The sequence below is a fragment of the Corvus hawaiiensis genome, chromosome 2, assembly GCF_020740725.1.
Source record: "Corvus hawaiiensis isolate bCorHaw1 chromosome 2, bCorHaw1.pri.cur, whole genome shotgun sequence".
Taxonomy (NCBI): domain Eukaryota; kingdom Metazoa; phylum Chordata; class Aves; order Passeriformes; family Corvidae; genus Corvus; species Corvus hawaiiensis.
In genome coordinates this window covers 98,422,498-98,449,278 of record NC_063214.1, presented here as the reverse complement: position 1 = coordinate 98,449,278, position 26,781 = coordinate 98,422,498, and the positions used below count along the sequence as shown (strand labels likewise).

Sequence of the window (26,781 nt, the reverse complement as noted above, 5' to 3'; positions counted from 1 at the left end):
CTTAAGGACAGCTAGTAGCTATTATCACAGTGATAAAATTAGCTCCCTTAGCAAAACTTTCAGACTACTTGCATGCTTTCGATTTTACTAGTCTATGCCACAGTCTAGGTCCATCCGGAAAGATGCCAAAATTCAACTTTAACCATTAACATTAGGATCCCTCCCAGTCCCCAGCCTGCTGCTACTGCCCATCGCGCGGGGTCAAAGGCAGCGTGCACAGCACTTTGAATACAAGCAGCCAACACTAAACTATTATTCATATTAATATTATTTATTTTTCACTTCTTTTTTAAGTTATTTTTTACCGTGGAAACATAACTCGCTGCTTTTCAGTCCCGGGTGGGTGCGTGCTTTTTATTCCCTCCGCAGTCAGCGGCGCTCCGTGCCGGGCCGTGGGACAGGGAGAGCGCTGCGGGGCCCGTCCCCGCCGGACCCCCGCTGCCATCCCCGCGCGGTGCCGGCCGCCTCGCTCCGCGCCCGCGGAGGGCCGGCGAGCGGGCGCAGCCCCGCGGAGGGGCGGGGCAGCCGGGCATCCGCGCGAAGCCCACCTGGCTGCCCCAGCGCTCCGAGAGCGGAGGCCCCGAGCCACCCCACGCCGGCTCCCCGTCCCGTCCGGTCCCGTCCCGCTCCCGCGTCTCGCCGTGAGAGGGTCCCGCGTGTGCACCCGATCGCGCAGCCCGAAGGAGCCGCCTCCGCGTACTCACCGCGGCGGACACGGCGCTGAGCTCGGCGCTCAGCAGCAGCCCGAAGCCCAGCCAGAGCCGCATGCTGCCGCGCACTGCACCGCGCCGTCAGTCCCTGGGCGGCGGGGTGCCGGCGACTCAGAGTGGGGCTCCGCGGGGCCGGCCCCACATGCGAGTCTCTCCCCTCCGTCGCGGCCGCGGCGCCTTCAAATGCCTCGGGTTCCAAGGACTCGATGGGCGGTGGCAGCTCCCCCTCTCCTTCCCCCCGGGCGGGGACCCTAAGAGGGCGCAACCTCGCCCGCTGGCCGCAGTTCCTGCGTCTCCTCTTCCCCGCCGCGGGTGGGTGGTGGGCCGCGGGGGGGCGCGGGCGGAGCGGGGAGGCGCGCCGCTTCCTCGCCGCACGCCGCTGCGGCCGCCCGGGAGGGCACGGCACGGCTCGGCTCGGCACGGCTCGGCTCGGCTCGGCTCGGCACGGCTCGGCTCGGCACGGCTCGGCTCGGCTCGGCACGGCTCGGCACGGCTCGGCTCGGCAGCGCGGCGCGCAGCGGTGCGGAGCGGGCGCGGGGCCGGGCGGCGGAAGGGGGCGGGGAAGGGCCGGGGGCGCTGGCTCTGCCTGGCCCGTCGGGGTCCGCGCCCCCGCGGGTGGCTCCGTGCCGGGAGGACGCCGCTGTGTGCGCCGCGCCGGGAGCGACGCGATAGCCCCCTCTTTCCCCCGGATCGGAGCCCGGCACGGCCCGGCCGGTGGGGCCGCTCCCTGCTCCGGCAGCGGCGTCGCCGAGCCTGGAGACCTCCGGCGCGGGGAGCGGCGTTACAAGCGGGCTCTTCTCTGCCTTGCAGGAGTGGCCGTCCGGCGGGAGGGGGCCCTGAGCCGAGCCCCCGGCCGGGGAAGGAGCGAAAATGGACATCTCGCAGCTTCCCAGTGCACGTATTTTCCTTTGTCAGTAAGTAATTCCGCTCGGTAGGCTTTTGGAAATAACTTTTTAAAGTCGTATTGTCACCTTTAACTGCAGAGTGTTATCACGTGCTTGTTTTGCGCTAGTTTAAGACCATATCGTCCTTATTCACCTCTCTCTGCAGGGATACGGGGCTTCTGCTGATCCTGATAGAAGTTTTGCTGTCAGCAGTCAAAGTGGACGCTGTAAGTAAAACGTCTTACGACTTTTACTGAGGAGAGGAGGAAAAAGCAGTTTCCTTGGTACCAATAAGTGAGGAACTGCATTTTCTTTGCCAGATGGCTTATCTGTCTTTCTATTAAAAGAAACAACTAACAAATCATTTCTGCAAACCTTACAGATTGCTGCCTTCAACAAAATGATGTTTATCAGAGAAGCATAATGCTTCAAGAGTCAGGTTGTTTGAAATATTCCACTGTTAATTTTGCTCAAATTGGGTACTTTGTTAAAGTGATAGTGAAACAAACTGTCTTGTTTTGAAAGACAAGTGTCTGCCAAGGAAGGTGGGAACCTCCCTTGCAATGCAGAATATGATCCCCTTCCCTACTAATTATTATAACTTTGAAATTAAGGGGCTTTCAGGCAAAGATGTGGGAAAAGTAAGAGCAGCTCTTTACTACTGTGTGCATGTATAACAAGATAAACAAACAACAACAATGGCAGCAACAACAAACAAAACCAGAAACCCAGGAACAGCCTTCTCTCGGCCACAGGCACCTTCCCCTTCGGTGCAGTTGCGCTCACAGCCGGCAGGGGCGCTGGTGGCTCCCGGCCAGGCAGGTGCGATGGCTCCTCCCGGCTGCAGGGGGCGCTGTGGCGAGAGCGCGGCCGTCTCTCTGCACATGGATGATGGCGGACGCAGCCGGCGGAAGGGATGGGGAAGGGGCTTCCTCTACAAACCCCCAGGGGCAGTCGATCCCGGCGCCCCAACCGATGGCAAAAGGAGCTGTAGCAGGAACCTCGGAAGCAGCAAGCTGGAACGGAAGAGGCGAGCAAAATCCCGGAGTAATAAATGAGATGTATCAGAAGCTCCACAGCTGTAGCAGGAACTGTGGGGTGTCCCGGCAGGCACTGAGTGTTGGGTTACAGTATAGCAAGATGCCCTGAAACTGCGGCAGAGAACAGCAGGGCTAAGTGGGGAATCCCTCCCCAGGGTATCTCACCGGCAGTGGCTGGTCCCTGGGTCCGGGCTGTGCAGAGGAGATGGCCCCTGGCAGGGAACGGGGTGTTCCCGGGTCCTGGCGTGGCCCACACTGGCTCTGGGCTCCCCAACAGCAGAGAAGGAGAGAAGCTAGCCAGCAAGCCCAGTCACAGTGCCAAAGGAAAAGAAACAAAAAGAAACAGACAAAACCCACAAAGCAGCAATATCCCTAGTCAGAGACACCAGCTGCATGTCACCACCATATGCCAGCCAAAAAGCCCGCCCAGAAGGAAGGAGCTGCCCCTCACCCTGACCCCGACTGTTGCTGGAAACTCCGGTCTGGCTCTCACTCATGATGATACTCCCAGAGCCAGGGTATGGGGGGGAAGAAGTGACCACCCCAGAAACAAACAAAAAAAAACCCAAAAAAGTACGGCATAAAAAACCATCCCCAAGACACCAACCCCCTCCTCCTTCCCAGAGGGCGCGCCTCCCTGGCTGTGTGCGGCAGCTGCTGCAGAGGAGCCCAACTGCTGCTGCCCAGACACGCTGCTTTCTGCTGTTACCTCGGGCTTTTTTTTCCTACACTGTAGCCCCGCACACCCCACAGTTCCTGCTACAGCTGTGGAGCTTCTGATACATCTCATTTATTACTCCGGGATTTTGCTCGCTTCTGCCGTTCCAGCTTGCTGCTTCCGAGGTTCCTGCTACAGCTCCTTTTGCCATCGGTTGGGGCGCCGGGATCGACTGCCCCTGGGGGTTTGTAGAGGAAGCCCCTTCCCCATCCCTTCCGCCGGCTGCGTCCGCCATCATCCATGTGCAGAGAGACGGCCGCGCTCTCGCCACAGCGCCCCCTGCAGCCGGGAGGAGCCATCGCACCTGCCTGGCCGGGAGCCACCAGCGCCCCTGCCGGCTGTGAGCGCAACTGCACCGAAGGGGAAGGTGCCTGTGGCCGAGAGAAGGCTGTTCCTGGGTTTCTGGTTTTGTTTGTTGTTGCTGCCATTGTTGTTGTTTGTTTATCTTGTTATACATGCACACAGTAGTAAAGAGCTGCTCTTACTTTTCCCACATCTTTGCCTGAAAGCCCCTTAATTTCAAAGTTATAATAATTAGTAGGGAAGGGGGTGGCATGGCATGACACTGGCCCAGTGCCAGGCACTCGTGAGAGGTGCTTGCTCACCCTCCCCTGCGACAGTTGGGCAGAGAAGAGAGGGGAAAAAAAATTAACGAGGGCTTCATTAGTTGAGATGCGGACCAGGAGAAAACACTTCAAGGGTGAAACAGGCTCAACTTAAACTTACAAAGTGAATTTATTGCTAACAGATTCAGAGGAGGATAATGAGAAATAAAAAAAGCCCTTAAAAACACCTTTTCCCCCCAGCCCCTCCCTCCTTCTCACCGACAGCACAGGGAGACAGGGCATGGGGGTTTGGTCAGTCCGTCACCACGATCTTCTTCTACTGCTCTGGGTGAGGAGTCCTTCCCCTGTGAGGCTGTGGGCTCCCTCCCACGGGAGACAGTTCTCTGCAAACCTCTCCAACATGAGTCTGCTCTCACGAGCAGCAGCCACACCGCACCTGCTGCAACATGAGTCCCTCCCATGGGCAAACAGCCCTCCCAAAACTGCTGCACCGTGGCTCTCTTTCCACGGGGTGCAGTCCTCCAAAGACAGGCTGCTCCAGCCTGGAAGCAGGGGCCCTCTCTCTTCACCGGGTCTTCCACTGGATCACAGCCTCCTCCAGGCATCCACCCGCTCCGGTGTGAGCACCTTCCCCACAGGCTGTGGGTGGATCTCTGCATCCCCCATAGACCGATGGGCTGCAGGGGGACAACCTGCTTCACCATGGTCTGCACCACGGCCTGCAGAGGAATCTTGGCTCCGGCGCCTGGAGTACCTCCTGCCCCTCCTTCTTCACTGACCTTGGTGTCGCCATGTTGTTTTCCTTCATATGTTCTCACCTCCTCCTCTTCTCTGACTAGAAGCCAAAACCTTGTGACTTTGTTTCGATTTTCTTCTTAAATATGTCATCACAGAGGCATTACCAACCTCTCATTGGCCCAGTTTTGGCCAGCAGCATGTCCATCTTTCAGAGCCATCAGAGACTGGCTCTGCTGGACATGGTGGAAACTTCCAGGAGGTTCTCACAGGAACCACCTCTGTGGCCCCCCTGCTACCAAAAACCAGGCCGAGAAAAACCAATACAGGGGGTCGTATTCTTCATTCCAAGGGAGGTTCCCTCCTTCCTTGGCAGACACCTGTCTTTCAAACTTTCAAAAAGTCAGGATCCCAGTCTTTTCCTCTGAGGCACCCAAACAGCTGACAAGGGTCCTTTCCAGTGAGGCAGGGTGCCAATAAGGTCCCAGTTCAATGGCTGCTCTCACAAGCAAAGACTCACCCACAGCAGGAGAAGCAGTACAGGGCTGGGCTCCGGTGGCAGCAGCAAATTCTCCCCCCAGTGAGCAACAGCTTGACCGTCCTCCTCCAATGCTGAGAGCAAGAGAGAGCTAGGAGCTGTGCTTAGCCCCTTCCCCCCAACCCAAATCTCACGGTGTCTCTGACCCTCCAAGAGAAACCCCTCAGCTAAGAGAGTAGCCAGCAGCACCCTTCCCCTGAACCGTGGCTACTTCTTTTGTCTCTCTTAAGTACCGGTTGTTATTGTCTCTCAGCAACAGATGGAAGAAAATTCCCTGAGAGAAAGAAAACAAAAGGAACAACCCCAACCTCCAACACAAACCCAACAACTTCTTTATTTTTGTATGAAAGGCACCAAAAATGCTGTGCTGTAGATACCAAAGAGTACTTTGGTAAAGTTAATCTGCAGGTGAAATGTCTTCAGTTACATCTGAGGACTGTGTAGCTTATTTCTGCAAGTCAGAGGCATGTTTATAAATAAATTGTTGTTTAAATAAAATAGTTAAATCCAAAAATAGTTGTTATGCACTGTATAGGTGGTTGCAGCTATCTACCTGAGTTGTTGATACAAGTAGAACTTACTAACATGTTGGATTTAATTACACTGCTCTTGCATCATTGTCACAAGGATGTGAAAGACATGAGAGATAATGTATAGGAGAGTGCGGCATTTACCTATTACAAGGCTTGGTGAGTTTAATGGAAAGATTATCATTAATGGGAATAGATTTTGGATCAGGCTTGAATATAGAAAACTGAGGTTGGTAAGGCTTGGCTTGTGGCTGCATTTATTGGTCAGCCACAAGTGTGGGTAAGGCTCAGTGGTCATGTGCTAGCGGGACCTTGATTACATTTTTTCAAAAGCTATCCCACTTATATTTTAATCCTACTGTCTGCAACTTTATGACTTTACACTCCATGTAGATGTGTGATGATAGGCCACATCTTTGTGGTGAGATGGAATACTGCGTTAAGGAATGGGAAGTCCTAGGCTTTTGCAGCAGGTGTTGTGACACACAATAATCCTGCACTCCAGCTGCAGTTGGCGAGTAGTGCTTGCCCGTCAGTCTGCGTGGATGGTTGATCTCTCCACATCATGCCTGAGCAAGAGCTGTCAGGCTGGGGACCCACAGCCCTGTAAGAAGGGACAGGAGTGAGGACTTCAAATGTCATGTGCTGCTTGTCTTTGCCTCATTTAGATACAAACATTGTTCTGCTGCATAGTGCTGAATGGATGATAAAATTACCATGTGCTACTGAAACCAGAGCAGGGTGGTGATACCGCGAATGTTTTATGCCCAGTAATGATATTACTGGGATCAGTTGACATAAACCTGTGGCATTATGACCCTCCTTTTATGAAGTTGTGTTGTAGTGTGCATAGCATGATACCTAAGTTTTAGCTATAGCATGGACTAAATTCATTCTCCTTCATGTTCTTATAGTAGACTGCAGGCTGTGGTGTTAAAATAGAGGTATACTGAAGAGTTGTTCAAGATATCTCGGTTAACGGACGTGGTCTGGTCATGGCTGCTTGAATCTCCTCCACATGCTGGTTTTCCCAGAGAATCTTGAAAAAGTAAATTGGCTTGCTTCAAGGTCTGATTTCCCAGATTTAGTAATTCCAAAGGTGGTGGCTGTGTAGGAGATGGAACACCCCAGTGAATGTGAATGGGGAAGTCTGGTCATGTTTCCGTGAAAAATTGAGCTGCACTGCTATCAAAATATTTATCCTGTTTTCCACGCATGCTGCTTTCTTCCCGTGGCCAGCACAGGTCTTTCTGTAGTCATGTGGTGAACTGAATTGGAAAATTCCTTGTTTATACTAATCACTACCCCAAAAGAGAAGAGGGGTGAGAACTAACTTTATCCTGGGTCAGATCATCACTTGTATTCATAGAAACTTGGGCTGGCATGGGACTGGAAGCAGGCAGCTGGGGGTGGGAGGGGGGTTGGGCTTGCTCCTTGCACTGGCAGCTCTGGTCAAATAGGTTTGCAAAGTGACAAAGTGGGGGTCTGTGGGAAGCAGCAGCACCTGGATAATTGCCAGAGTTGCTGGCAGTCCTATTCTTTATATTGTAATCCTGTTTGTCACACTGAATATTCTCCTATTTGTTACACAGATCAATGTGCTAATGTTATTGTTTTATTATCTTGAATTAAAAAAACTGTTACGAGTTATTAGAGTCTGTAGGACCAGGTCTGTAATGAGACAGGGAGAGCTGCTGACTTTGACATCCATATATATGTGAATGAGTTACAGCTGCTGGACATAAGTGGTGTTGAATGAGAAAAAATTGCACATAAGAAGAAATTGGAGGGAGATTAAGGAAAGGCCAGGAAAGAGGGAGAGAGTAAGAGCAGAAGTTTGAGAGTTTGACTGAATGTGTTGCCTGGCAGGCTGCTGCTGGCTGTTAGGGAGACATGGATGTTTCTCACCAGAAAAAGAAATGAGAGGAAGAAAAAGAAGGAGGATGTTTAGGATATCAGAGAACTGGGAGAGAAAAAAATGGTGTCTCTGGCAAGAGAAGAGGATGCTGGTTGCAGGCTTTAAGAACTAAGGAAGAGAAGTCCCTGAATGGAAGTCCAAGGACAGCCAGCCAGATGGAGTCGATCAGGCACAGTTATCTTTAGCACTCTTTGGCGTACACTGGATAGTGATGTTAAAGGCCTCAAATAACTTTGGAACTCCTCTGAATTGTAGATTTAAGAATTCACATGGCTTAAATAAAATTAAGTAGTATTAACTACCTGAAGTTCAACCAAGTTTACAGGTTTCTTCTCCCTTTCTGTCCCTGTATATATATTACAACAAAAATATAGTTCTTGGTTTTGTTTTTTTTTCTCTTCAGAGAATGTATCTTGTGCTAATGCTTATTTTTTTCCTTTTGTCTTCCCCAAAGCACACTTTTCCCTAAGTAATTTTGTAACATTTGATTACTTTATTGGTGCCTTCTTAGTATATTTTTTAAACTGCCTCTAACAAAAATTAATTTTTTCCAAGTTATATTTAGGTGGGAGCAATAGAATCCCAGCAAAGAAGCAAATAACTGTCAGATCAAAGAAAGAAAATTGAGAGAAAATAAGTTTGAATAACATTTGCAAAAATAACAGCAAATAACAGATCACAACTGTCATTTTAAAAGGAGACCATATATAGAAATATAGAAAGAAAACAGTTGAAGTAGTGCATGAGATTCTCTTCACTTCTGTGAGATTGCAAGGGGATATATCATGGAGGGATGTCATCAAAGTGGGCAAAGCAATAATTTTTGAAAGAGAAAATAAAACCAACAGTACTATGTACTACTTCTATTGGTTTCATAGTGAAATTAGATTGCTGACATGGGTGCCTGAGTTATTGTGCTAAGTTAAAATGTGTCAATGCTCTGGGCTATCTCACATCCAGGTTTTCCCAGATGTGTCCTGTTTTATTCCATCTGGAAAGTTTTGTCTGGTTGAAACAGGAGGACTTTCTACATTAACACAGGATTTCCAGGCTGAAAGAAGCCAGGGTGGAGTAATCACTTGGCCCATCCTGCTTAATACGTCCACTGTAAATGTAGACACTGGGATCACAGTGGGAAAAATGTGATAGGGCAGGCATACTGCCCAGGTGACCTAGGAATGAGGCATCAATCTGATGTATTGATTTCATCTGCCACATTACTTAGCGCATGCAAAGTGAATCCACCTCTTCCTGGAAATCCAGACTCCCTACCTGTGGGCTGCTTCAGAAACAGCCTAGGAGATTCCTCAAAAAGATACATTCCAATCCTAATTTAGAACAACTTCATTTGAGGTATATCCATACCGGCAGACATGGCTTATTTATGTCTGATTGGGTAAGTGTACAACTGAGCCCATCTTTGAGTAAGAGTGGTGTTCCATATGAAAATCCAACAGAATAATCGTACCTTGAAAAAATTGCTAGCACTTTGGGGACCCTCCTAGCCCATCTGATTCCTTTATTCAAAATTTCTTTGAACCCTGGAAGAACTGTTGGGTAGTTTAGAAAGGACTCCTTCTATGTTCAGTCACGGAGCTGACAGGCAGCTCTTTTAAAAAACTATGAGAAATCCTGAATGAAGGAGGTGGCGGCTGCCTAAGGCAAGGCTACTCATTTTCACCAACATCAAAGCCATGTTTTGGTCTGGCAGTGGTGTTTCAATGATGAGGGTCACAGAATTTGTATCATGTTGTAGATGGGCAGCAGGATGGCTGCCTGAGTGGGAATTTATGTTTTTTTGAAGAGCCATGACTTCCCCCATCAGTGTCATATGATGCCAGACAGACAAACACGTTCACAGCAGTATTGCACACATGGAGATGTAGTCATGGTTGATAGCTTTAAATTCCCTATTTTTGGTCCCTGCTTTCTTGTGTGCTTTCTGCTCCACTCATCAATAAATAGTTTCTTAAATGTCTCTTCTCTTTGTTACTCTTCCAATTCTTCCTTGAAATTCTTTTTTTCTGCCATGCCTATGAAACTGATACCGATTCTAGTTTATTAATTAATCATTCTTTCTTCAAAGATTTCTTTAAGAGTCATTTGTGCTACGTCTGTGTGGAAAAAATTAGAGTCTATTCTTTGTATACAGTCATATCCTGTATATCATATAACTGATTCAAGTTATTCATGCAAGGACAAAAGACAGGTTACAACAAAAGCAAAATACTGTATCTCCCTGAAGTTAATGATGATGACAAGAGGTTCTTGTGTGTGGCCATGTTTTTTAAACTCTCTGTGCAAAGTCACACATAGGTTCTTTACTCACTTTTTCTTCTTTACAGATCAGAATTATGCTCAAAGAATATTTACTATAATATATTCAAGTTAATACTATTTTGTTGAGTTATTAACTGACATATCATACAGTCATGCTGCATTTGGTAGCAGAATAGACAGAGTTCTGTCAGCCTCCCAGAATTCTCTGAGTTAAAATGTTGATACTGAGAGACAAGAACCCTGACAAGGTAAACTGTCATGTAATAAAATGATCTCGTTGTTTTTTCACCTTACTCTGAAAGTAGCTGAAGCAGTTTCAGAAATTCAACATTGTTTTTCCTTGAGCATTTAAGGTAGGACATCTGAGTTTTATTATGTAGCAATTTTTTGTTTTATCAGAGGAAGCCTTTATGCATTATGATACTAAACCTACCATGTATTTTTTAAATTTTGCACAGGTCCAAATATATTTGCCTTACCCGAAATGTAGTTCTGCATTGTGGCTTATTCAGTTACACTATAATCAAACACATTTGTTATAAATATTTTAATTCAGTAGTTCAGAGCACATTTTGTATTAGTGTTGGGGTTCTTTAGCAGTAATGCATTTCTTGTTTGAGACCAGATTATTCTTAATTAGTTCTTTGCTTTTGTTTTGACAAGCCAAAAATTGGCCAAGGAGTGGAACATTCTTCATATCATATTATACTGATCCAAGATCTTCAAAGAGTTCAATGTTAATTTAGTAGCTTACATCATTTTGCCTAAGAAGGCAGCTTATCTTCTCATGCCTTGCTTTATTCACAGTACCCTGTTTGCTCCTAAGGAGTAAAAAGCACAGTGAAATTTGCAGTATTTCCTGATATTTATCAACAGTTATTTTCTTTAAAATGGCAGCACCTAGTTGATAGCAGCAATTGACTCAGCTCAGAAACTATGTGATCTTTATCATGAAAACATTTCTGAGTGACCAAGGACCAACATTATTGGTTTCCACGTGCCCTTTTTTGTCCATTTGGAAGCTGAAGGTGCTGATTTGAGGCAAAGGTAGCTCCTTGTTTTCACACCCTGGAAATAATGTGTAGCAAGGAAAAAGCTCTCACAGTTCATGAGCAAACTTGCTTTTGTGTGATTAATTTGCCCTACTTCAGCAGAATCATGTTTTTATTGCAGTTTCCTCTCTTTGTCAGTCACAGTGTTTGACTAGGCTGCTGCATCTTCTGAACACACCTGGTTTTGTGCTGTCTTTCAGTTTCTGCCTTTACTTTTGTGCTTCCCGGGAATGAGGGGTGATGTGGATGTGGTTTGCCCAGCAGCACAGTGGGCTGCTGCTCCTTGTGGGCAGGGGAGCCAGGAGGCATGAGACCATGGACAGGGTGGGGAGGTGGGCAGGACCCTTACCCTCCAGCGGGCCCAGGTGGTCACCGAGGGCAGACACAGCCCTGGCGGGCAGGGCAGGCCAAGGGGATGGACACAGGCAGAGGCCAGGCTGGGGTATTTGCCCACGGGTGGAGGAGGTTGGTGTAGCCTGGCATAGGCACGTCTGACCACAGCTCAGGCCAGCACCAAGGCCCAGCATTCAGCCCGAGCTCCCAGGCTGCTGGCAGGCCAAGGGGGAAGCCCCACTTCTCCCAGCCCTTTTCCCACACAGCTCATTTCACACCACTCTGGGAGCACAGCTGCACCCAGGGCTGGCCCTACGCCTGGTGAGCGGGCCCGGCGCTCCCCTGGGGTCAATGGGGGAGCGAGCCTGAGGCAGAGGCAGCCAGCAGGTCCTGGTGCAGCCCAGCTGGCTGCGGGGAGGCCAGGAAGCTGGAAAAGCAGATGTGCAAGTTTAAAATTTGTGGCAATTTTAGGGAAATCGGCATGTTTTAGGAGGGCTCGAACAGAATTTTAAAATTGACCAGAGCCTTCCATATGAATTGAAAGGGCAGCATCATTTGGTATATCTCTCCAGGAACAGTTCCTCAACAGGGGACTTTTTGTCAAGAAAACCCTCTGATTTCCAATATAAATTTACTAATGAGTTCTATTTTTATTTTAGAAACACGAGATCAGAAAAACATTTAGATCATATCAGTTACCAAGCATGCGTGCTTACTGGGATATTTCAGGCGTCCTATTTATTTGTAAATGATCCCAACCTTTATTTTGAAGTAGCTTTCTGAAGCTAGTAAGTAAAGATCATTCAGATAAATAGGGCTTGGCTTATTTTTGGCAGGTCCTATCTGCAGATCCTACCCACAGCTCTTCTCACCACTAGGTGATGGAGCCAAATAATAAATTCTTTATTCCAAGTATACTTTTCCTTTATAGTTCACAGACTTTTAAAGGTTCTTTGCTGCCCAAAATTACTTGAATATATAATCAGTCTGTATACAGAAAAGGAATGCTGGGCAAAGTAAAATACTTTGGATACAGCACATTTGTTTTGTTCTGCAGTTGGGGTTTTTTGGGTATTTTGGTGGTTTTTTGTCGTCTTCTAGTTTGTGTCATTACAAAAAATTGTCAATTGTCTGCCTGTACCGCATGGGTGTCCATTGTCAGGTCCTGCCCATGCTTGCTGTACCTTGCAGCTGTGGGGAGCAGAATCGTTTTCCAAGGCAGGGATGGGAAACTGGGAAAGCTTCACAGGCTTTCCCTGTCGTACTCATGTGTGTCTTGCTCTCAGCAAAGCGTTGGCTCCTGCTGCTCCATCTGTGCAGTCCCTGGGCATGCTGCACATGGATGAAGAAAGGCATTCCCACATTCAAGCTGCAGCCTCACTGACCCCGTGTAATTGATGTTCAGACACCTGGTCTGAGTCTCGCGGCATCCTGAACACATGTACCGAGACCCCGGGGTGCAATTCCGGGAGGAGAGTGGAGCTGCTTACGAGGGCTGCCAGAGTGTCCTGGGCTGAGCCTCGGCAAAGGGAGTGGGCAGAAAGGAATGCTGCTCCCGCACAGGGCTGGGAATAGCCGCTGGGGCCATGGAGCATGGGAAGCCTGCATATCAGCCAGAGAAACAGTCTGCTGGAAACAGCCCAAACGTCTCTGCATGAAACTTAGAAAATCTGAAGTGACACTGGCTGGAAAAAGGAAGTGAATGGGGAAATGTAAGCATTTTCCTTGCAGTGTGGGGCTAAGACTAGGTTTCCACTAGGTGCTTTGCAGGTTTGTGGTAAGAATAGGTGTGAAGAAGTCAGTGTAAAGTTTTCCAAAGCTTCTGTCCTCTGTACGTGCCCACAAGGTTGCCAGCACATCTGTTATCTCTTAACTCACTTAGGCATACAGGCTGCTTCCTCTCTGGCTGTGTCCCTTACAGTAAACCGCAGAGTCCCAGGTGTATTCTCTGCCTTGTGGTCAGTTGGCACAGTCTGTCCATGTCCATAACAATAATAGCCTCTTTAGTTTCCAAAACAGGGTGGCCCCTTAGAGACTGCCCGTGTTCCTTACATTATGCTGACTCCTGCATCATGGCCAAAACTGTCTTTGCAAGCAAAGCAAGCAAAAGCTTCCTAGCCCAAGCTACAGGCATTCCTGAGACCATTCTGACAGCTAAATGGTGCAGGTGGTCAGGCTGTGGGGCACAGGGCTCCTTAATACATTAGTATAGACATGAAGCATGTGTGCCTCAGACTGTGACATTAACTGGCTGGAAATCAGGGCCTACTCTCATTTCTCACATGCATCATTGTATTGGGGAGTTTTACCTGAGTAAGGATGAAATAGAAAAACTGAGCAGCACTGTCACCCATTTGAATAGGAAATCTGTGCCAAGGAAGACCCAACCCCCTCCTGATAGTTTTGTTTTAAGCTTTATGTGATTATTCATGGCATTATCGTGCCCTATCTGTTGACATCTACTTCATATAAGCAAAATAAAAGACAAAAATAAGCATACAAGAAGGTGTGAATGGCAACAGGTCACAAGTCAAATTGCAAAAGCAGAGGCATCAAAAAACTATTTACTCGTCATCTTGGTCATGCCTAAGTGTTAGGAAAAGTAGTTCTTCCCAAGGAAAGGACAGTGGCTAGAATATATAGCCATTGGTTACATACTTGTTTTCTGGTGGCTTATGTCGAACATCCCAACTGCACCTTAATCTGTTCTGGAGAGTGTCAACACTGCAGTGCATCTTCTTCAACTGCCCCACTCTCCAGAGATTTTCTATGGAGTGATTAGGTGAGGGGCATGGCAAAAATGTGCTCTTCTACCTTGTGGTTTTAGGATGCAGTCAAGGACAGGTGGGTAGTAGAAGGCAGGGATTTAAATTGTCCTCATCTGATGTGAACTGGTCTTTATCAGTTGTCAGTCACACAATGCCAGCTTCCAGTGTAGGTTTCTTTCTTACTTTTCTATTCACTCCTTTCTCACAGCAAGAGTTTTTATTTCTTTGTGAATCACAAGCTTGCTGCCTTAGCTATTAAGCTATTGATACTGCCTTAAAAAAAAAAAAGTCTACTATAAGATCATCTGTTTAGCTTTTGCCTCAGTCTTAGAGAAGAAGGAGAGAACTTCTTGGGACTTCATCCCTTGAGTGACCCAGGAACTAAAAGGATAAAACTTTCTTTTGAGTAAACAGACTTAATTACACTCAAAGAGAGTGAAATATGGTACTGTTTCTACACATCAAACCATCTATACCAGAATCCCTTTTAAGAAATGATTATTTAAATAAACTTATATGGTTGATGGACTGGGAAAAATCCAGGAAAAAATTATATTTCTCTTTAACATTTATTTTATTTTATGAGTCTATGCCATCAAATTGAGATCCAAACATATCATCCATCCAATGCATGATTTGCCCAATACTGATCTGATTATGTTTCTGTGTAAGAAAGGAAACTTTGAACACTCCTTGTTGTTACTTGCTCATAATAATTGGTTTTGTGTCTTCAAGGGGATAATATAGTAGCCATTCTTCAAGAAAATGTTACCTTTGCTTTTACAACTCTAATCTCTTGCTTGAGGTTTGTATTGTCCCTTAGGAACATAGTATCACATAGAGTCACAAGTGAGTAGAAGGGTGATTAGTACGGTGCTTGAGGCTGTATCATAAATCACTTTGAAGATTGGGACTGTAGTCTTGAATTTGTCTGAGTAAGGAATCCTGTGAGCCCTACAGCAACATGCTTGCATGATCCTGCGCTGCTTCATGCTTTGAATCAACTGGTCTGCTCTTTTTTTTTCCAAGGAAAAACATACAGCAGGCAAATGTGACCAAATCACAGGCAGCCAGAAACATCGTACTGGCATGTTGGGAGCTCTTGGTGTATGAAATCCAGTTTCCATGAGATGGGCTCCATGAGGCTTGTCAGCTGCAGTGGAACTATACCATCTCAAATTAGGGATGATGTAATTTTTACTACTTCTTCAAGGTATTTAGTTTTCATTCAACGTGATTTCCATGTTAGTCATGTATCATTCACTCTCTTCCATAAAGCCAGTAACATGTGTAAACAAGGAGAGAGGAACTGAAGTACACTCATCATGCGTTATGAATGAGGGGTAGACTGACATCCGCCCTGGACACGTGTTCTTAGACTTGAGGCTACTCATCTTTCATTAGGCTCTAAAATGAATGTTCCATTAAGACAAGGACACCTAACTTGATAGAATAGCATAATTAATTTGGGAGATTAAAGCTCATCCTCCTCAGGAAAAAAAAGGGATAGGAAAATGCACTTGCCAAGTAGTTTTCACTACCTACCCTGCAGACACAGACACAGTCTGTGGAGAGATTACAGTGCTGCATGCAGGTAATTGGCAACCCCACTTGCCTGTGCAGAAACTCGACAAACCCATTTATGTACATACAGAAAAAGCAGGATTTTTTTTTTATTTAACAGAGGGACAGGGACCATCCTAAAACTATTCGACTGTCATCTAAAGATCTCGCAATGTTTGCAGTGTTTCTGTAAATATGAATTTAGTCTTTTCTTTGAGGAAAGTCCTATTCCTCAGTAGCTGAGAAGCCAGGTCTGAGACCATTCTTTGTCTTTTTGTGGTCAGATTGACATGAAGTTGTTTCAGTTGCAAAAATCTTGCTGTTTAATCTTAGAAATTCTACTGTATCTTCCTACTTCAAAGTTTGTCTACTGTCAAAAGTGAGTAGTTTTTCTACAAAAGGGCATGGGAAAATGGTGAATTAAAATAAAAGTGCAAGGTTGTTGCTTGCTTTTTTTTTATTTTCTTCTTGGATAAAAGACCAACTCAGTTTTGCCATAGCTTCAAGAAATTTCCTTTTTTTTGGCACTTCAGAACCAAATGTAATTTTAGTCTGGTTAGCCTTTGCCGAGTCTGGTTAGTAACGTCGTCTGTCCCAGCATCTTTCAAATGAGCCATGAACACAAAGACTGTGCTCCAGAGCACAAGCAGGAAAGACTTCTGACCTTTTGATCTGATGATCTGTTCCCAAAATCTCTGCATGTCCAAAAGCAGCAAGACAAATACCAGAAGACTTGGAGACTTGAGGAAAGGGGAAGCTCCAGCATTTCACGAACAGAAGAAGAGAGCAGCTCCCTGAGGAGTCCAGCTGCAGCACAGAGCTTGCAACTGAGGCTGTGAGAGACCTGGAAATGGGGGGCTGCTGTGAACTCCTGTTGCTCTCCTTCAAGCATAAGTGTCAGACTGTCCATCAGCCTCCACAACAGCAGAGCTGCATGGACTCTCTTAAAAATTGTCAGTCTTTCAGTACCTAAAGGAGGCCTAAAAGAGAGCTGAAGACAGACTTTATCAGGACATGTAGTGATAGGACAAAGGGGAATGGCTTTAAACTGAAAGAGGTTAGGTATAGATTAGATATTAGGAAGAAATCCTTTACTATAAGGGTGATGAGGCACTTGAATAGGCTGACCAGAGCAGTCTTGGATGCCCCATCCCTGGAATTCTACAAGACCAGGTTGGATGGGGCTTTGAGCAATCTGCTCCAGTGGAAGGTGTCTCTGCCCATGGCAAGGGGTTGGAACTAGATCTTTAAGGTTCCCTACAACCCAAGCCATTCTATGAAAACGTAACCCCAAGGTGAGATAGATCCATGGTTGACTAACTAGAGAGCATGAGCAAGCCAGGACTTGCTGTCTGTCCCTCCCTATGGTGTTGGGAGGGACAGACACTTCAGCCATGGTGCAGGTTAATCACAGAGTCAATGAGGTTGGAAAAGACCTCTGAGATCATCAAGTCCAACCTATGACCTATGACACCACCATGTCAATAGACCATGGCACTGGGTCCCACATGCAGCTTTTCCTTAAACACCTCCAGGGACAGTGACTCCACCACCTCCCTGGGCAGCCCATTCCAATGTATCATCAACCTTTCTGTGAAGAGGTTCTTTCTAATGTCCAACCTAAACCTCCCTGGCACAGTGTAAGACTATATCCTCTTGTTCTGTCACTGGTTGCCTGGGAGAAGAGGCCGACCCCCACCTGGTTACAGCCTCCTTTCAGGTGGTTGTAGAGAGTGATAAGGTCCCTGCTGAGCCTTCTCCAGGCTAAACAACCCCAGCTCCCTCAATTGCACTTCATAGGACATGCACACCAGCCCCTTCACCAGCTCTGTTGCCCTTCTCTGGACCCACTCCAGCACCTTAATGTCCTTCCTGAATTCAGGAGACCAGAGCTGAGCACAGGACTTGAGGTGTGGCCTCTCCAGTGCTGAGTACAGCGGGGACAATCACTGCCCTGGTCCTGCTGGCCACGCTGTTGCTGATCCAGGCCAGGATGCCATTGGCCTTCTTGGCCACCTGGGCACTGCTGGCTCATGTTCATCCGGCTGTCAACCAGCACCCCCAGGTCCTTTTCCACTAGGCCAGTTTCCAACCACTCTGCCCCCAGTCTGTAGCTCTGGGATTGTTGTGACCAAAGTGCAGGACCCAGACCTTGTTCTTGTTGAACCTCATGCTGTTGGTCTCTGCCCATTGATCCAGCACATCCAGGTCCCTCTGCAGAACCTTCTTATTCTCCAGCAGATCAACACTCCCTCCCAACTTGGTGTCATCCTCGAGTCTGCTAATTTGTGAGTCATGCCCGAATCTGCATGATGCAGAAGGTGTGTGTTGCCTGGCGCAGCATACAGGGGAGATGGAACGCATTCTCCCTGTTAGTGTATAAGCAGGTTAACCATTTTCTCCTCCTTAGCATTCAGTACACACATCCCTGCCGCAGTTGCATAATATTAACTGTAACGTCTCTCAACTTTGAAAATAACTTTGGAAAGAAATGTATCCTTGTACACTCAGAGTGGCATTGCCACCACTACAGGCTACTGAGCTGACTACATCACTAATATGAAAGTTACTTTCAGGAAGCTGTGTGTTTCTGCAGCTAGAACTTTCCTAATGAGGTCCTCCAGCAGATTTTCCAAATGTACTGCAACTTAGGCTATTCAGGCCAGATACAGTACCCAAGGCAGCTCACTTGAAACTCATTTTTTGAATCTGTGCTGTATTGCTATGTGCTGCATTAAATGTGCCCCAAAAGGTCACAGGTTTCCAAACAATATATTCAGCATGATTTTTAAAGGATTAATGGTGTGGGATCTCAGTATATTGTTGCATGGATTCTGTCTAATTATTAAGGACATGTGGCCAGTTGCTTTAAGTCTAAATAATTAAAGCTGAAAAACACAATACTTTCCCGGCTCCACTGTTTTTTAATAATTAACTACAGTGTTATGAGACCCATTTCGTGCCACCAGCTTTTAAGCAGAACAGCATGATGTCTTCAACAGAAAATTGTAATTTAAGTGTGTGCTATCAAATGGTCTAATGTTTTCAGTCAGGTTTTAATGTGAGATTGCAACATGTTTGTAGAAACTCCTTAAAATCAGTGGGTTTAAGCATACTTTCAGTCAGGCTCTAAGCATTTGACCTTTTCTGTTAGTTGCTGGGAGATGCAAGAGAACACAATAGGATTGACTGGATTTAGTTTTCAGGGTAACAATTAATAGAAATTCTGCCAGTGTGTGCTGACAGTGAGGTTTCATGTTAATCGTTACTGAAGTTCTGCTTTTCAAGCCTCCCTCAGGTGATAATGAGTGACTTAACATCATGTACATCTTTTGGCTTTCCTGGTTTTGTAGTTGTATGTCCTATGTATGTCCTATCTCTTTGTCTGTGCTGATAAACACATTCCCTCCTTTAAGGAGCTTCATGTTTTAATTTCTAAGAACTAGAAGTTGAAAATAGGGTCCTGGAAGAGTGAGTCAGACTATGTCCCCAGACTGGTCACCTACATTTGTTATCAACCAGTGAAGTTATGTCTGGTTGTTTGTCTTAAGCATGCAAGCAGAGAGTGTCCTATGACACCCACCCCACATTACACTTGTGTGAGACCTACAGCACCACCTGTAAGTCTTTCATCTCTCATCTGGAGTCCTTGCTTATCATCAGCTGAAAGTACAGGCTCAGTTTGATAGACAACACTTGATTCATGTGGCATATTGGTGTCTAGAGAAACATGGAATGTATAAAGCAAGACTGATATTTATAAAGTAGGCTGTGAGAATTTCCTGAGTTTAATTCATGTTTGAATTACAGTGCCAGTTTTGGAGAAACATCCCATCTGTATTTTTTGGTTTTTTCAGTGCCAAAAAGCCTACCACAGCCCCTACTAAATTTTTCCAGTAGTTGATTACTCTTAGGATAAACACAGATTGTTTTGACCACATTGGTCTAGCTTTAAAATCAGTCTCTGAGCTTTTGTTTTACCTTTACAAGGTAGATGAAAGAGCTCAAAGTTACAAGTTTACTAGTTTCATTATGTCATTATATAGGTACTGTATATATATATAAATTAATATAGTTTTTAAATCACAGCCAATTAAGGAAAAATAAGATTTCCTTCCTCATTTCTCACATACCTTCCATAAAACCCATCAACCAGGTTATCCTGTCACTGATGCTGTGCAATTCCCCTAGGGATGGTTACTGGATTTTGCAGATGTAACTGAAAGGCAAGTGTGGCCCTTTATGAATGTTGGCAGGCAAAGAGCATCAGAAGCATTTTTGCCTTCAGGATAATTGCAAAATTGTTTCCTTTTTTTTTGTCATCCACCCATGATGCCATCTAATTTGATGTTCCTTGGCTGCTAGCTGTTAGCCTCATTAACCTTACTTGATAGAGTCTTCCAACATTTATGATTCTCATGTGAAAAATGCTTCCTGACAGTTGGAATTTGTTTTTCTTTAATTTCTACCTTTGCCCTCTTGTCCTATTATGCATACTAGGCTGAAAATAGTAACTTGAGATTGGTGTGCCTACTTCTTACAGTGTAATGAACTCCAGTTAATTCTCTTGCCTTTTCTTTCTCTGAAGATAGTCATGGTGATTTAAAATGATTTAACTAACAATCCTACTTATTTTCACTTAAGTCTCTTGTGTGTTTACATTTAGTAATAATTCTTCTGTGAAAGGAAAGGAGGAAATTTGGATGTGTATCATTCATCACTTGGCCTATTTCCACAAATGTAATATTACCCTAATGTTGTTAACTTTATTGTCTTACATGGCATGTGGAGTAGGGCCAATGCAATGTTCCTGTGGGCAGCAGAACTTGAAATTTGTAAGGTTAAAATTTCATCAGTCAATGCAATTTCACTCTACAGAGTGGCAAAATCCCAATTCTTAAATCTAAATCCATTTCAGCTAGCTGTGATGATCATTGTCAAATTTGCAGTGGTGGGAAGTGTGAATTTAATCCCCATTCACAAATAAAAGGCGTTTTTCCCCTTTTTGGGGTCATACAGAGACTCGTCTATACTTGCATTCTACACTGGTAGCAACAGATCTTCCCATCCAGCACAGGTAAGCACTAAAAGTACCATTCCAAAGACAGTTTATTTTTATTGCATTTTCTTTAAAATTCTGACATTATTGAAAGGTTGAATGTAGGTCTGTTAAGGGCTACTAATACAAATTAGGATTGGTCCATAATGCACCATCTTTTCCTTATATGGATGTGTATTCATTTGAAATTTTAGGCAATTTTTGGACAGAGTGCACTGTATTCCAGGAAGCCTGTAATATTATTTAAGACTAATCAGAAAGGCTACCACACTGTTTCAACTAACTTAGAGATTATGTTAAGTCATTTAAATTCAGCTGGTCTAGAGCTTGGTGGCTTTTCTCTTTCTATTGTTTACTTCATTGTTTCCTAATACAGGCTTCACAGGGTGAAGAGAGAAACTCAAACTGTGACACTTGATACCTAGGAAAAAAGGTCATTCCATTGACAAGAGAATTGTTTACAATTGTTTACAAACAATTCTCCCCAGTCAGACTTTTTAATTAAGTTTATAAAGGATGAATAGAAAGAGGAGATTGTGTGTTACCTAACTGGGGTGTTAGGGATGAAATAATGCAAAGAAACACTCATAGTGTACTTAGAAAGTGCAGCTGTTCTTGGCCTGAAAGGATGAAATTGTGGTTACCATTCACTGGCAAGTATTATGTTGTAAAGTTCATCTCTCGGGATACAATTGCTTTTAGGGCTGTTTCCTCTTTTGAATTTACAGGTTTCCAAATCAAGGGTTTGTTTGATGGTCTCTGTCTTATAAGAATATCAGGCAACCTAGTATTTTCATCTTTGAAAATGGTTATTTCAGCATATATTGAAACATACACACCTTTGTCTGAACTCATGAAGAAGCACACAGTAAAGGCAGTTTTGGCTTTTACTGGCTATTAAAACCTATTCAGAAGTGTCCACCTTTTGGCTGAGGCCCTATTTTCTGTATAGAGAAGGTATTTTCTGAAAGGTTATCTTGCCTTGGACAAAGTTGGTGGATTAATTAAACTGGAAGTTTGGCCTATCTGTACAATCATGTATCATGTATTTCATTCATCCTACATGGAAAAATAATCCCTTTTGTGAATTTCTTTAATTATGTTCTAAAGACTCACAAAATTTACTATCTTTCTAAGTCTCCTTTTAGGGAAAGTAAATGGGGTTCTTTCAGTTTATTAAAGAATACTGTGCAGATAGATAATTCCAAATGTCTTCTTTTGCAAAAATAACCAGAGGTCATGCTTTTGCTGGAAAGAAGGTTATACTACCAAAGTTAAGCATTTACTGAGTCAAGTATTCCAGTGCCAGGTTCTTCTGGGAGGTATCCTAAGAAACAGAAGCCTTCCCTGAAGTACTATAAATTCAGTGATGATGAAATTATAATAGGATCTTCTGGAAACTCCATTTTAGAAACTTATTTCACACTTAGGACAGTAAAATGCATCTTCTTAAGTAAATTGAGACTTTATCAGGCATGCGTTTCTACCTCCTTGCATTTCTTTTCATGCTTCTGAATGCATGCCACACATCCATCACCCTTTTTGCTAGCTGCTAATCAAATAATTTCTTCACGTTGTCAGGAAAAAGTGAACTCTATACCTGAAAACCTTGTTGCCTACTTGCTGATATAAATTGTTGAATTGGTAAATCCATTAATACAAGCTTTTCCCCTTCATAATGGTCCAAGTATTGAGGAGAATAAATGTGCAATGTGAGATGCTTCAGAGAAGTCAGGTTTCAGAGGGGCTTGGCTTCCCTTCACCCTGTGATAGCTGGACAGGCTTTGCAGTAGGTCTAGGCTGCCTGCAGAGGAGGAGGTGCCTGCCAGGCACAGTTGAGCCTATTGCATGGTGGATGGGTGTCGAGACAGGCACAGCAGGACCTGGTTGTCCTCTGGAGCTCTCTGTCTCTTCCCTGGTTGTGCAGTCAGCAACGAGTGTCAAACAGAACCTTCTGAGATGTTTCAGCAGCACACCTCATCTTCCAGGTATCCATAGCCTCTTGTCATTCAGAAAACACTGCTGGCTTGTGCATGGTAACATGGGCTCAAGTTTTTGCCTCTGAGCACGTTAAATCCCCAGGCACTTATTTATGGCTCTGAGGCTTTTGTTTGTCATGACCCTGCAGGGCACAGCTTAGCTGTGTTTCTTTGCAACCACATGCCCATAACGAGAAGTACCTTCTGCCTTCTTAAATCCGTCTTCAGGGCAAGCCCACCAGGGAAAGCTGCTGCTAGCAGCAATCAGCATCTGCCACAGCTGAGGAAGCTTTGCCTGATGCCAGGAGACAGGGAGCTAGGGGTTCCCTAAAAGATATGTGACGCCCCTGCTCTGCACTCTGCGGGGTTCCAGGGTCAATTGTAGGAGGGAGCATGCTTGCTGAAGTGAAGTGCACTGCATGTTTGCTACCTGGCTCAGTACCCCAGTCAGCAGGGAAGCAGGGAAGTGCCTGTGCACAAAGAGACACTTGGGAGGATAAGTACAGTGAGGTTCTTTAAATAATTTTTAAGCCTGAGTGCATCTCAACGTGGTGGGTTTTGGTAAAGCAAGATCAGGAGACAGGAAGATGAAAGAAATCTACTAAAAAAAACCCAGTGAGAAAATGACTTATAAAAAAGCAGCAACAGGAGGAATAATAGTGCTTTGTTTATTCTTTCCCTTTGAGCTTTGTGGGCATATAATAGATTTCCACTTCTTGCTCCTACTTTCTATTTTCTCTGCCACCCACAGTGTCCTTTCATTGCCTCTCCAAAGAGGCCCAAGAGTGCAGCCACCCTGCACAGACTAACCTGGACTCAAAGGGCAGCATGATGTAGCCTGAAGCCAGTTGCTAATTGTATAGCAACACGACATTGCAGGAAAAGAGTTCGGTCATGCTCAGTTTTGCTTCTGGTATTGCAAAAGCAGCACATCAGTGATGGAGTTGTGCAGGTTGGTGGAACGAATTATATTAAATTGTTCCATTAGAACTTTCAGGAGTGTTGCATGCAGAAGAGGAGGCTTTTTTGACAAGAAGGTGATTTGTATGAGGCTTCATGGAACATTTATTTTTTATCCTTATGAGTTCAGGTCACCTTCTTCCATGAGAAAAACAAGAGAAGGAAATCTTTACCAAATTTCCTGTAGAATTTCCTTTCCCTTTCTTCAGGCATTTTCCTTTCTCAGCCTGGAAGAAACTAGCTGCATGGGTAGCATGAAATGTGCAGAGAACCCAGTTTCATCTTCCTCCCTGACTGACTGTGTCCCCTGTGACTATCTTTACTAGTTTAATTAAGAAAAATATTAGCATAGTTAAAGTTGAAAGAGATGTTTTAAGATCATCAAGTCCTACTACCAACCTAGCACTATCACCATGTTCACCATTAAACCATGTCCTCCTCTAGGATGAAAGCTTTTCATCTTACAGGTTCAAGGACTCCAGCTTTTCAATCTTAGTTTCCAGTAGGATGAGAAGCAATTCCTTTTCCCAGATATTGTATTTTCCAGATACATAGCAAGTGCTCCTAAAATCTGATATTGTAGGCAGCTGAATAACTTATCGAGGCTTTTTATAATTTGAAGGAATATGACAGAATACTCATGTTTCACAGAATTTGGTCCAGCTTATTTTCCTCAGTCTTAGATTTTACTGAGACCACCAAAACGCTACTGGTCAGGGCAATTATCTTTTTTCATCACTAATGATGACAACTGGGTTCCTAGTGTCACAACACTGTTATTTATTTTCCCTGATGGGGCTTCATCATGCTTTTAATGAACATTAGTTAAAAACAACTGCTAGACAAATTCCTCTGGAAAATTCCAATTACAAGAAGTATAGAGATAAGAGATAAGTTTAAAGCTAGTCTGCATACTTCTGCTTAAGAAAAAGCAGCAGCACAGAAGTTAGTTATGTGACTTTTTTAGCGCAGTCAGAAGATTCAGAGTAGCTGTAAAATGATTTTTTTTTTTTTAATGTGCTCCTTGAGATTTTAGGTTTACTAATTCTGTTTTCTGCAAGTCAACACATTTTTTTCTCCAACTTAGTCTTGCTGTTACAACTACCTCATCTTTGTGATGGGTATAGCAATTGAATATTCTAAATGATCTGCTTTATTGTTATGGTCTTTCCACACACAGGTCTCAGGAGTAACACTGATGAATCTTTTCCCTTCATGGGCTGATACAAGTGACAGAACTCCAGATGCGTAATACCAAAACTCAGTCTACTCTGAGCTAGACAGGCTACTCTGGCCTCTACTTCCCGACTTGGGCTGCATTAAGGAGGCAAATGTTTGTAACTGTTGTTTTTCAGTCCATTTTCTTTTTACTACAGTTTCTTGTGTGATTCCCAGACTATATTTTATAACTGCCATATGAGCCCACTTCTTGAAAGCAGGACGTGTACCAGCCAAAAACAGCGGCTTCCAGCTCAGCTCACTTGAGTCTCCCTCAGCACACAGGCAAAATCAGAAGCACCCATTTGTATGGCTGACCATTAGCACGGGTGCACCTGCAAAGAAGCCTGTAGGATATCTGCAGCTCTGACTAAGGAGGCTGGAGCTAGGGCATTAGGGGAGTGAGTGTATATAACAGGAAGATGAAAGAAGTGATTGCACAGCTTTGAATTCATTCATTCAAGCTCATTTGTAAATTCAAGGAATAGATACACCCACTTGTAAAGGCATGAGTTGTTGTCATCATCAAGTAATACTCCTATGTAATATTAATTCAGCACTGAAGATCAGTTTCTTTCAGTTCAATAGCTCCTCTTTTTTTTTTTTTTAACTTGGATGTAACTCAACTCCCTGTTTCTTAAATCTCTTTCCATCTACCCGCCAAGTCAGAGACGCAAAAAAACAGGAAGAATGGAAGGAACCATTCTTCCCATTATTAAATTAGAAAAGCAAGTCCCAGAAACCTTTCTCCAGTCTTTTTTTTTTCCTAATTTTTGAATACACTGGACTTACATAGAAGACATTTAGCTTTGCTATTTTTGAGAAATGGAAGAAAATGATGTTATGTCCCTACATACCCCTTGTGTTTACATTTATCAAGTAAAGAATGACAAATATGCTAACTCATTTTTTCATAACAAGATAAGTGGTAATGGTGCTGTTCTCTAGTCCAGGCAACCCACAATTATTTGATATTCAGCCACTCTGGAAAGTTCATTTTGCTGCCGACTGTTCACCAAGGATCAGTCACAGAGATAACAGAGGCTTGGGAGTTCTCAGGAATATTCTCTCTTTTACAAATGAGCGAGCAAGTGAAGAATGTTTTTCTTTTCTGCATTGCTCGCCAAGAACCTTTTCCACATGCTTGTGGGACCTCCTGTTTTCCTCATGCAGTAGGTATTGCCATGTCCCAAAGAAAGAGAGATGTTGAATGCCAGGAGAAAAAAAATTCAGTGCAGGAAAGTATTTTAATGAAACAAGACACAAGTCCTCCATGGAAAGTCTGTAACCTCAATGAGATCAGATAGCAAAGTGATACCAAAACTGCTTTTGATATTCCATTGATGGTCCTCCACTTTTGACTATCGATCTGATGCACAAGGCTGTGCCACAGCAGTAACATTTGCAGGCTCCAGCTGTTCTTGGGAGACAGCTGGAACAGCCTTGCTGGTCTTCATGGCCTGCAGTCTTGTCAGTCCAACCTGCAGCCTTATCAGATTTCCCCAGCAAAGCGGAGCTGGGTGACCTCCCTGAGGCGGAGAAGTCTCAGCACAGGCGCCTTAAGTCTGTATGGAGTCATGGACAAGAAAGTTGCCTGACCTTTCTATTTTCCTGAAGGTGTGGGCAACTTCTAATCTAAAAGAAAGGAAGTCATATTTCAAAGATATTTAATAAATTTAATGGAAAAGTATCTGAAAACCAAATTTTTCCTACTCAGAAAGAAGAGATTAATAACTCAAGTGATCTATCATTTTGATACTGAAGATTTCTATACTTCATATTTACATAGAAAATATGTTGCATTCATAAATTTTCCAACTGTATAGAGCTAAAACATATAGTCAAAGCTGGCAAAAACCCAAGTTTAGTGGTTTTTTGGTATACAAAAAAAATACCAAAAATTAACATCAAGTTAAATAAACTTTCCCAA

General features: G+C 44.6%; 2 protein-coding genes across 3 annotated transcripts in view; one reads left to right on the top strand and one right to left on the bottom strand.

Moving 5' to 3' along the window:
- COL4A1 (collagen type IV alpha 1 chain) overlaps positions 1-1,030 on the bottom strand; it is a 122,941-nt gene extending 121,911 nt beyond the window's left edge. Inside the window, exon 1 of the mRNA XM_048328302.1 lies at positions 705-1,030. Within this exon, the coding sequence (XP_048184259.1) occupies positions 705-767 (63 nt within the window). The 5' untranslated portion in view covers positions 768-1,030. The remainder of the gene's footprint in view (positions 1-704) is intronic.
- Positions 1,031-1,186: 156 nt separating this feature from the next.
- The window catches only part of COL4A2 (collagen type IV alpha 2 chain), a 145,821-nt gene continuing 120,226 nt past the window's right edge, over positions 1,187-26,781 (top strand). Inside the window, exons 1-3 of one of the 2 annotated variants that reach the window (XM_048328291.1) lie at positions 1,187-1,230; positions 1,521-1,624; positions 1,761-1,821. In XM_048328291.1, the coding sequence (XP_048184248.1) occupies positions 1,581-1,624; positions 1,761-1,821 (105 nt within the window). In that variant the 5' untranslated portion in view covers positions 1,187-1,230; positions 1,521-1,580. Of the gene's footprint in view, positions 1,231-1,339; positions 1,625-1,760; positions 1,822-26,781 lie in introns of those variants that run through there. The other variant, XM_048328283.1, reaches the window with a different exon arrangement.